This window comes from Ammodytes marinus (assembly GCF_949987685.1).
Source record: "Ammodytes marinus genome assembly, chromosome: 18".
Classification (NCBI taxonomy): Eukaryota; Metazoa; Chordata; class Actinopteri; order Uranoscopiformes; family Ammodytidae; genus Ammodytes; species Ammodytes marinus.
The window spans coordinates 5240358-5252857 of record NC_137222.1 but is presented as its reverse complement, the minus strand read 5'-3'; the positions used below and the strand labels follow the sequence as shown (position 1 = coordinate 5252857).

The 12500-nt window shown below is 39.1% G+C and overlaps 1 protein-coding gene across 1 annotated transcript in view; it reads right to left on the bottom strand.

Annotated features, from left to right (window-relative positions):
- Positions 1-2125: 2125 nt before the first annotated feature.
- Positions 2126-12500, bottom strand: part of tbca (tubulin cofactor a) — a 10676-nt gene continuing 301 nt past the window's right edge. Inside the window, exons 2-4 of the mRNA XM_080047304.1 lie at positions 7431-7536; positions 4845-4931; positions 2126-3330 (exon numbers count right to left, since the gene is read on the bottom strand). Coding sequence (XP_079903430.1) covers positions 3250-3330; positions 4845-4931; positions 7431-7536 — 274 coding nt within the window. The 3' untranslated portion in view covers positions 2126-3249. The remainder of the gene's footprint in view (positions 3331-4844; positions 4932-7430; positions 7537-12500) is intronic.

Here is a 12500-nt window from a genome sequence, read left to right as displayed (position 1 = left end):
AAGCATGTGTAGGCCCATGCACTCTCCAATTAACAACAAAGGAATCCCCCATTCTATTTGAATGACAGAAGCTAATGAAATATGGTGAAAAGTAACTAATTGCTCAATTGCAAGACTTTAGTAGAAATGTTGAGGTACTTGGACTTAATTGGAGTATTTACATTTATGCAATTTTGTTCTTCTTTAGTTTAGAAATGGACAAGATTAGACATGTCATCAGTTTATAAAATAGCCTACACTATATTTCAAAAGATTAGTGCTCAAATAATAAAATAAAGGTTAGATTATTTGCTCCTCCACCACCTGCAACATTCAAACGCTGCGTTCAAGTTCATGCACCGTTAATAAAAATCCAATTATGAAACCTAATAATACACAGATAGGGGGCATCCTGCTGCCTAATTAGAGCTTTTTTTTTTTTTTTTTTTTTTAATTGTTCACTATTTTCTTATGCTTGAGTAGGCTAAATCATTTGAATCCAGACGTAGGCTATACTGTAGTGTTGTCCATGTTTTTGGTTCAAGGTTCCTTTATTGCCATTCAAAACGTCAAGCAGCGTAGCCTACCATACACTGACAGAAATAAAAAGATTAAAAAGTGACAGTAAGCAATGGGGTCAAAGCTATAGAATAAATAAATTACTTAACTAGAATAACTGTAAACACATGAGATTATCTCTAAAACCCATGAATTAATAAGAGAAGACACTTAAAATATAGCCTACTTTACATAGCCTATTAAAGCACATCAGTCTATAGGCTAGTATTTCTGCTTTTACTCCCGTCAATCGTGTGAATGCTTTTTGTATCCAGTGAATCGCTACCTCTTTTATATACACCAGTGTATGGTTGAGAGCATGCGGGGTTGAGAGCAGTGAACAGCTTGCAGCTTGCGGGTCCTTTGGTCACACAAACCCAGATGTAGCGCGCGCCACCGTCGCATCTCATGCCTCAATTAGTGCCGCTGCCCTCTGCACGGACTCCGATTAGGGCCGTGATTTATCCGAAAGAAATATAATTATAGCTTCCAAATAAAATAATCAGCATTGAAGAGCGATTTCCTTAACGAGACGGAGCGGGTGAGATGCCACGGAGTAGCGCGCGCCTCATTAGGACGCTAATGGGACTTTGGGGGTTGATCCCGCGATAATTATCGAAATCTGTAAAATAAGGATCAAGTCAAATGTAACCTTAATTTGTCTGGCAATTGAGTTCATTTATTAGCCGCGCGACTATTTAGGAAGGACTCACTCTGAGCCTTATAATACAAGGTGTCGTTATTCCAGGGCCATTTGGATAATAGATGGAACGGAACTGCTGACAGCCAGGACCTGCTCCGCCATTCATGGACAGAACCAACATTTGTCTTGTGACTGACAGCAGGGCTTTCCTCATTCATGGTGCAAAGGTCTTTATTAAAAAGGTGCACTATGTAACTTTGAGTGAGTCAGCGAAGTGAACGTTTTATAAAGGTATGTTTTCATAAAATAAGAAAACTTTCTTCACAGGAATATTGGATCCTTGGAACACGGTTTGTTAGAACGCTTCCTGAAAAGTTACCGTTTCACTGTCGTTCAAAGCAGCAGGGCCAACAGTTTGGTTTACAAACTATATCATAGTCTTATGTCCAGTTGCCTGGAATTTAGTTTTGATTTCTGATGAAATAATAACAACTGAAGGATGTTCTAATGTATACAAATCCCCCCTCCCCTGAAACTGTACCTTTGAATAAAGAGAAAAAACAACGTTCCCGATTACACAAATATAATGGAACATAATGCAGTAAGTAAAAACTTTTTGCATATTCAAAACATGTGATTTTTTTTTAGGAATAATTTCTCACTGCAAAGACTGAGCACCAGTGTTAACTAAAATTACTTTATACTGGTAAGCAACTGCAAAGGTGGGAGGTCGGCAAGGTCGTTGTGAATATGGTTACAGATTGGAAGGCTATTTAAAATATGTTTAGCTCTTTTAGGAAGGAGGTTGTCTTTGAATGGGACAAATTTACCTCTTCTAAATATTGAAGGGGGACATATCCCCCGCATAAGGCTATGGGAGTCGGCACTTTTTTCAGGGACAACAGCGATGAACAAACTGCAATCACATCAGTTAGTATAGTGCTGAAACAATAGTTTAATTATACATTTGTCATGCAAATAAAATTACAATCTTCAAAGATTAAAGTCATTTCTCAGGCAAAATATTGGTGAACATTCACTGGTTTTACCTTCTCTAATGTGATACTGAGCTCCAATCTGCTGTATCATGCCAAATGTTGAATATATTTTGGTTTTGGACAGAGTAAATAAGCTTTGGGTACTTTTTTACTCCTAAACAATCAAAATATGATTGATGGAGATATTAATCGGTAATGAATCTAACCATTAATTGCAGAACTCTGGTTTGTATTCGAACTTCTGACTCAAGTGCATATAAAAAGGAATGCAAAATGAATTGGAAAAGCCTTAAGGAAAACTGTCACTTATAAAACACTTCGGAATCAATTCACTGGTGGACCCACACCGTTCAAAGTGACGGTCATATTTGCAGAAAAAGGCAACAGACAAACGTAAGTGTGTGTGTGTGTGTGTGTGTGTGCGCGCGCACGCTTGTACAGGAATCTTCTTGAGAACCGACTTAATCTTTTAACTATCGGAGTGAGGACATTTTTGGAAAATGAGGACATTTTGCCTAGTCCTCAGTCCTCACTTCTTCAAAGGGCTGTTTGAGGGTTAAGACTAGGTTGTAAGGTTCAGGTATGAATTAGGTTAGGTTTAGTGTAAGAATGGGGTTAGGCAATCAGTTTTGATGGTTAGGGTAAGGGGCTAGGGAATGCATTATGGCAATGAATTTCCTCACAAAGATAGAAGTACAAGAACGGGTGTGTATGTATTTAATCATGTCTATGGAGATACAGACTGTGTATTGGTATAATGAATAAAGTAAAATTCTAAATCAAAAAACAATTTCTACTGTAATACATGTAATAAACTGAATGTTCCGTGGTGTTCTTGTGGGATTTCACACACACAGGAGAGGAGAGGCATGATGGTGTCGTGTGGTGGCACCTTAACAGTCAACAGTAGAAAATAATTACAATCAAAAGATGTGAGACTTTAAAGTGGGGATTCAGTTTGCCTCCACGGTTTTGCAAACGGTTGTTTGCCTGATGAAAGGAATGAACATGTTTAAGCAACAACGTGAGCCCCGGAGTGAGAACACAAACTGATCAGAAATCAGCTTAAAATCATCCTTCAATCTTCACCGAGTCCAACATCTCTTGAGCCAATTTGTACTCTTCTGATTCGTTCAAATCCTCCTCCGATTCCTGGGAAGAACACAAACACACAGTATTGGTTTGGGTGCCATTTTGGAATAATATTGTCATCTTCTAAACCCCACAAAATGAGTTTGTACAGCTAGGTACTTAAATATAAATACATGACTTTTTGTGTTATTGTTTCCACATAAGAAAAAAACATTTGAATGTCACTTCATTGTCATCCGAAAACTTAAAGCGAGTCACAGCAGGCAAAAATATTTTTAAAGCACTGGTCAATTTTGAGATTTTTGGTTCTATAACATGTGTCCTTTCAACTGAAAAGGTCCTAAAGGTACATTTAGGTGTTTATTTTATTTAACCTTGTCTGTTTGAGTCTGTATATTTTTCCTATCTTAAGTTTTTTTCCCTCAAAACACTGAACCAAAAATGTCAACCCCTAAAGAACTTTCATCTATTCTGAAGATAATATGGTGTTAGATATTGCCAAATTTGCATTTTTTTCAACAGTTCCGAAAAAAAATGTCATACAATTGTTTTAAGTATGTAATCAACTGGAAAGTTTTCATTATGATAAGTTGAAGTTAACCGAGGGATAATGTGACATGTACGGCATCCATGTCGTACGAATAAAGTGTGTGAGATGTGGTGGTCGCCGTAGTGACAGCGTTGCTAATGAACTGTGACGAGCGTGTGTGTATGCACAAAGACAGGTTGAGCGATAGGTAAGGGGACATGTTGCTAATTCCAGGTTAGCGGTTAGCTCCCCATCCAGTGACTCACCCCAGCAGCTGTCTTGACTGCTGCTAGGCATTAATTGAGATGACCCTGCGACATGCATGCTTATTTTTGCATCTTCTCACCATATCAACTCAAGTCCTGAAGGGATAAGCACACGCTGAGGTCGTATACGGATAAACCCAGACGTCTTGTTAATTGGGTTAACATGTGAAGCTTTAGCATATTCTAATATTTAGTTCACTGGAATCACGAAAAAAAAGCATAATCCCTTCTTGGCACTTTATCAATTTCAGAAATGTTCTGCTATGTCGACTATGCTACTCTACTTTTTGCATTGTTTATAATGCTGGTGTTACTTTTGTTGTTTGTTCGCAATGTAATATCCTGTATCCTACTTTTGTTTAGTATTCTCAATTCTAACTTTTATATTTGAACCACTTGAGAGTAAGCCTTACCACATTTCATTGTACTACATGTATAATAATGCCAAGAAAAGTTCATTCATTCATACATACATAAATCCCATACTTCTAGAGTATTTATTAGCTTTGGGATGTCTTCCATTGAGAATGATGCTACTACATACAGTAAAGGAAGTAAAATGTATTTAGATGATAGCACTTTACACGTCAGCCTAACCAACAATGGAATATAATAGGCTATAAAAATGTTTTAGGTAGTGTATTGCACTGGTACTTTCTTTTGGTCATCAGGTAAGTGCATGTATGTTTTATGATTGTAGGAGTGAGTCCACAACTCTTGGGAAGAAGCTGTTTTTGTTTAGACTTTATAACATAACAGTGACTCTGAGTTTGACTTACTAATAACTGAGAGAGATCTGCGTGTGCGATGGCCAGACGGCGATGACAGTCTGGGACCATCATTCTGGACTCCTGCAAAACCTCCACCTGAAAGTTAACCACACCAACATCAACACATTATAGAACATGGATTTTTCAAGTATAGAACAGATTTTGATAAAAAGTGATTTTGACAACAAGCATTCTCCGGAATTGCTGACTCAACCTTTAAGGGGTGGCTAGATACAGGCATATTCACTGGCAGCATTTGGCTGCTGTAGTGTTGTTCCATTCCAGATAGTAACATACAGGGCGCCCCCCCTCCACCCCACACACACACACACACACGCACACGCACACGCACACGCACACGCACACACACACACACACACACACACACACACACACACACACACACACACACACACAGTACTGTGGTTAACATCTCCCAACAAGCCCGGCTGTATGAAAAATGTTATTGAGTTATCGATCGACAGCATGGGACCACCTCTTTGAAGTGACTGCACACCTGGATGAATGGAGAAAACCCTGAGCTGCTGTGATCAGGCGTTAAAAGGTATTACTACGCCTGGAGTGAGACTGTGTTAAAGCCTGGGGAACTTTCACAGTAGCGCTTAATGTTGAATCCCTCCCACCCAGCTGGCACCCTAAGGAGCAGAGAGGAGCTCGGCTTAACGCTGTCAGACACACTCCCTTCATGACAGATGCTTCCCTCACCTAGCCCCTCTGTCGCAGTTACACACATGTACATTTCACGGCTGTGCACACAAACAGGCAGTCAGATGAACTCATACATAGGCAGGCAGGCAGGCTGCTACACTAACTGACAAACTGAGAGGCGGCACACGAGTCTGTTGTCAAAGGGTCCCTACAGCTAAAAGGTGCAGTTTGTTGTATCTGAATATATAGTCGCATCAAGTGGTGAAAGTTCTAGATTGCAACGCTCCCTTGCTAACTGCTCCCTTTGGGAGAATTTACAGAATATACAGTGGCCTTCAAGGACAAGAAGCTAGCTACTAAAATCATCCACCACTGCCTCGAATCTTTCCACAATATCAAGTGATGAGGTGCAGAATGCAGATGTATTTAGTTTTTTATTCTATAGTACTTCTTCGTCTTCCAATAGGTGCATTTCCTGCTTCTATGTAGATATAAAAGGCTCATTCTAAGGAAATAAATACACTTTTGTTTTCAAGCGAGTATTCACTAAATAATACATACTATTTTTTTTTCTACCAAGTCCATTCTGAAAAATACCAATACATTCTACACAATGCACCTTTAAGACTTGAAAAGGACCTACGGTGAACCCTGTTGCCACCTAGAAGTGAGAAGGTGAGGCAGACTTAAGCATAGCGAGTGTTGAAACAGAGAAAAGTCAGGGTGCCCTCCCAGTGCAGTGGAATGATCCCATCAGTAGCTGGATGAAGAGGACACTTTACAGTGTATTGATTCCATTACAATAAAAACCTGTAATCCATCCTGCCTCAGACCTCTCATCTCCACCCATAATCCATCTGGCCTCACAATCCCCCCCATTTAACACCAGCCAAGCCCCCAGTCGCCGCGCTATGAATGAACAAACAAAACAAAAACACACACAGAATCAGAAGTGGTGGTGGTGGAGTAAAATACACAGTACTGTTACTGGAGGAAGTGTGGAGAATTACTGGTGCAACATTCCCAAATATTTTGTTATTTTCCATACATTCAGCTTTTTTTTGTTGGAAAGAATTGGGGCATTTCAGGTCAAATATATGGTTTTAATTTGATGTTTTATTGCCTAAAAAGTTTGTGTTGATAAAGTCAAATTTACCTCTAAGATTTTCACGGGATATGAGATTTTTTTTGCAAAGTTTGAATAAAATCCCTCAAAGCGTTCTTGAGATATTGCATTCAGAAGAATGGCCCGGAAGTATGTACAGGCGGATGGATGGACAACCCGAAAACATAAGGCCACCAGCTTTCAGTTAACACAAAGACATAAAAAATTCTCTTTCAATACAGCTTTCTCCAATGCAAAGGGAAATGATAGAGGGATGCAGTCACAATGACAGAGAATGGAGAGGAGGTTAGGGACGATAAATTACCAGCATGTGTCAGTAATTATCAAACTCCTTTTAAAGTAACATGATATAATTACATCAGCATCAGGCACATTACAAAATCACTAATGATTCTGCTCTCAAAACCTAATTCTCCATTATCACTCTGGAATGACCTCATTACGTGAATGAGGGGCGACTCCAATCATCAAGTTAAAATTCACTTTCTAACAATGGGACAGCTAAACCCAGGGTTTTCCCTGTATAGACAAATGTGGCGCCCCCCAAAGAGGTTTTATTTAACAGGTTAATTATCAGTCTAATTATCCAAAAAAAATCTTCACATCTATACTGAGCCCTACTCAGAAACAGAGATTGTGTTTTGTTGGAGCCGATATGCTAGATCAACTTTGTGTCAACTTGTTTAGCAATGGAATGAATGTAACCAACATTCAATAAAAGTAGTAAAAGGTTTTCAAATTAAGACACATACTTGTTGTAGAGTATCAAATAAGTGAAAACACAGGACTAAATAATGTACCTGTTTCTTGATGACGTATTCATCTCCTTTCTCGGCTTTCATGCGTTCAACCTTGGCCTCCTGCTGAATCGCCTCCTTTTGGTACGAAATCTCCTCTTTGGCGAGTCTGCAACCATGACAACAGAGAAGAGAGGACCAGGCTGTTTAAAGGTGCACTTAACATGGACAAAGGCATGAACATTTCCTAAGGTTTATTCTCATAACTGAACAAACAGTCTCCACTCGGTGAAAATGTGATCCCTGGAACACTGTTAGAAGTCAGAAGGCTACTTTAAAAGTGACCATTTCACTGTTGTTGTTTGCAGCAGCAGGGCCCACAGTTTAGTTAACAAACATCATCTAGTCTTACGTTTGGTCCCAGACTTTGATTTATGAAATAATTATTAAAGGCAAAAGTGAGACATGGGACATAAACGCACAGCCTTCCAGACAGAAAATCCTGGCCTGAACAAGTGGTGTGTGATGGTCACCTTTACCAGACAGTGTCATCCATCCTCATTCACTCCATTGTTCTCTGACCGAAGGGACGCGGTGAGATCATCTCCCGCAGGATGCAAAGATACACACCTCAAAACCAACCAGCGAACGCATCATTCTCCCTCCCTACTGCCACACAGAACTTACATACAAGAGGAGACCAGCCCCAAAATCATGCTTACATAGGGGTTTTGTTACCTTAAGCCTTCCTCAAATTCTCCCCCGGTACACGGTATTACAGTCGGGTAATACTCATTTACTACTTCAAATGTAGTCTAATTGTTTTAGTTTCCGGCCTAGGCTCTGTAAATGGGCATGTTGCTAGCTACGGCGGGCCTCTTTGTTTACATCCCCTTTGTTTACAGAACCTAGGCTGTGTATTTACACCTGATTTGTTTCAGTTCACACACAGCACAGAGAGGTAGTGGATCGTGAGGAGATATTCACTGATTTTGACAGGAAGGGATTTTTGACAACAAGCGTTCTCCAGGAGCGCTGACTCCATCTTTAAATGCATCATTCCTTTCAGTTTGCATACCTTATCACTGTGCTTATACGACTCCCTCATCCACCTCTCTCTCACACAGACACACACACACATGCACTACTAGTCCCTTTTAGAGATTAATTGATCATCAATTTAGTCCCTAATTTGGAGCAAGTCAGGTGGTAAATGGGCCTCTTTTTCCTTGATTGTTAGTGAAAATGGGGCCTGAGTACATTGATAAATTTTGATTATTTATCAATTACGGGCAAATTGGAACTAAATCTATTAAACAGATTCTGACCCTGATTGGCATAATGGAGTTTGAAAATATCGCTATTGATAATGATACGCCAACTAATAGTCTCTTTCCGGCTGTGCCCGGCCCGCGTGTCGGAATGACAACACAAATTTAATTTTTCATAAAAGTCAGCGGTGTGTTTGTGTCCATGTGTCTGTGTGTGTCTGTGCAAGAAGTGAGTGATTCATTAAATCAGTCACATTACCGGAGACCCACCCCTCCTATCTGCGTATACATTGCTCCTTTGCCTAGCCAAGGAAGACAACAGCACTCTGTCATATTTTACATCAATTACCACTCATTCTAATACAGTTCCATCAAGAAAAAGCTTTTACACAGGAACCATATGTGCTATAGCTGCTCTCATGCCTGATGTAGATGAGTGATGTCACATATTTAGAGTGGAAAAGATGGTGGCAAAGATGGAGGAAGGAACGCTGGAGTAATTTAAAAAGGTGCAGTGTGTAATATTGGAATATATAGCAGTATCAAGGGGTGAAAGTTCTAGATTGCAACCCCTACCTTTGGGAGAATTTACAGAAGCTACGGGGGCCTTCAAGGTCATGAAGCTAGTTAATGAAGATGGCTTCATCCACCACTGCCTCAAGTCTTTCCACAATATCAAGTGATGAGGTGAAGGTGTATTTAGTTATTTATTCCATAGTACTTCTTCTTCGTCTTCCAACAGGTGCCTTTTTCCAGGACGCCCACTATATAAAAACGCATATGGCCGTTAAGCTTGTCCTTTCTGTGCTACTGTAGAAAATGGCAGTGCAACATGGCGGCACAACTTGTTCCTATGTAGCTTTAAAATGCTCATTCTAAAAGGTTATACAATTTATCTTTATTATTATAAATTAATTAAAACGTGCTTATGAATATCATATCCCATTTCTAACAAACATTTCAAAACATGGCAATAAATTCTACACACTGCACCTTTAAACAGGCACCATATGTGGTAGCTAGCTGCTCTCGTCGCCTGATGTAGAGTGAGTGATGTCACCTGTTTAGAATCCAAGGCGGTGGCAAAGATGGAGGACGGAACGCTGCTGGAGTAATTTGAATAAAACTGAAGGACATTCTAATAACAAAATGTCCATTCCTAGCCTAGCGGTCCTGATGTTAATTTCTTATTTCTCCCAGACTTGGTAGCGCGGTGTGTGTGAATGAGGGGCCGGGTCGTCGTGGCGATTTTAAATAGACCTGCCACCTCGAGCTTAATGGAAAAGGCAGCTCTCTGGAAAATAGAAAAAAAAGGAATTAAGAGGCAGCCTGCCCGACACACACACACACTCAGGCCGCCGGGTCTCTAGCACTGTATTTTTGAGCCGCCATGTAAGTCTGTGTGCTAGGACCGGAATGACAAAGGCAAATTACTGTTGTCATTTTATTAAGGGCATCCGCCTCGCTACAGGGCAGAGAAGGCACTGACTGGAATGTGTTCAAAAAGCCAGTGGAAATAGGCCTGGCTAAAAGAGCAGGCAAGGTTTGACTCTAAACTCCAATATATATTGTAAAGAACGGGAGGAGGGAGGGAGCAAGGAACAGAGGAGAAAGAGCAGTCTGTACATTTAAACCCTCACAGCTTGATTAAAAGTTTATGGAGAATGATTGTTGTAAAAAATTATACATTTTTCAATATCTGTTAATATCTCCTCATGCTCTGCTAAATGTCCATACTGTTTGTGCCTGAAAACAAAAAAGTGTTAATACACAGCCAAGGCTCTGTAAAGTGGCATGCAAACAAAAGGGCCCACCATAGATAGCAACATGCCTGTTTACAGAGCCTAGGCTGTGTATTAACACTGGATTTTTCAGCCCTGATAGTGAGGAGATATTAACTGATTATGACAAGCATTCCCCAGAATCGCTGACTCCACCTTTAAATGCCTAGCCTTATATACTCAACCTAAAAAAAAAAACACTAGTACAGTTTAGGGAAGAACAGTACAGGTAGATTAGGTAGACTGTATGAACCCTGTAACATCAATGTCTATGGGGAATCCAGCCCCCATCATTATTACCACCTCAGGAGCCTGTTAGTAATCTGACCCTCATCAAAACACGATCGATAGCACATTACACTATCGCCATTGACAGCAGGGAATTAGGTTTGCCTGATGGACGAGACATTCTTTCAGTCCATCACACACAGAGCGCTATAATACTGAGAAACATTATCCCACCACTACTCATAATATCTAACACTGTTTTCTATTCCCGCATGGTAAATCTGGCCGCTGCACAAATGTAGGGATGGATTCCAAGTTCTATTAATAGGCTGGCTTATACTGGATGATGAGGCATATCAAATCTGTCTAGCTGTCATGTACAAAATAAAGCCAATTTATGATTTTTTTTTATATATATATATATATATATATATATATATATATATATATATATATATATATATATATATATATATATATATATTTATATATATATATATAAAATTCAGAAAAATAGCACAGGTTTGGAATTTCTAATCATTCTTATTTTGTACTGTAAGAAACAATTTTAATATTTTTTTCATAGACAAAAACATGACAGAAAATACTTGGGCTACATCCATCACCAGCTGGAAAACTAGCAACAGGTATGATGCAGTTAAAAGCGATATAAATAGTGAACAAACAGTAAGGTTTGGTAGTTCTAATACATCTTGTGAATGCATACAGATGCAACATTTACACATATCTTGTATGTCTCCAGGAGGACACGCACGTTATGCAGTAATGGAAACACACACGTTTTGCAGAAATGGTACAAACAATGGTATAATGTAATTTTAACCCAATATTCCAAATTTTAGGATAATGCTGACATTTAAACCATAAACCACACATAAACATGGTGCAAAGATTATCCTCTTGTCACAATAATATATAGAGTAAATATACATATTTCTATATTGACAGAGACTGAAAAAAGAGTAAAAATAAATACCAAAGAGGATATAATAAGTAAATATTGGTTAAGTTAGCCTATTTTTATGATGCGCTTAGTCTATGTAAAGTTGTTGGCCTTATTATATCCACGTGATAATTTATTCTAGACCAAAACATTGTATTTATTTTTTGTATGATAACTTACATTTGCTTAATATGATGTTAATATCAAAAACACAAACTAAAAAAAAAAATCCACATATTCATCCGCGCCCCCCGGGGGGACGCGCCCCACAGTTTGAAAACCACTGTTCTAGGCCATTCTGAGCACTGCAGTACATGGTGTAATGAATGTGCAGGAATTTCATTCATCTCGACTCACGTAAACAAATGTCAGAATGGGTGGTGTCTTTTATAAAAGGTCCATTGGTGGAAAGAGTATAGTTATAATATGGAGATAAAAAGTAAAACAGCAAATCAGGGTTTTGATAAACACAGCTGTGTGCGTTGATTGATCTTATATTGGCAGTGATAAGGCAGTTTACATTGTGAGCTACTAAAGCTACTCAGTTTATTTTACACCTGCAATTTAAGATTAAAAATGATAGATTAGGAACACAGTTAAGGAGCTTGGTTGCAAGGGACAACTTCTATTAATATGAAGACACTTAGAGAAATAATAAAACAACCTCGCAGAGGAGCTACAGAAGGCAACGTGCACTTAGCTATGTGTTTGCTAACAGCTAGCATCAGTAGCCAACGTCACACTAAATGCATCTTTTCGGCACAAAAACCTATCTTTTCGAGGACAGCGAGCCTGTATTATGCCATCAAAAGGGTCATATAGGTACAGTCAAACAATTATGAAGTGTAGCAACTGTTGACAGAACAAAAGATAGATTCAATGACTACAG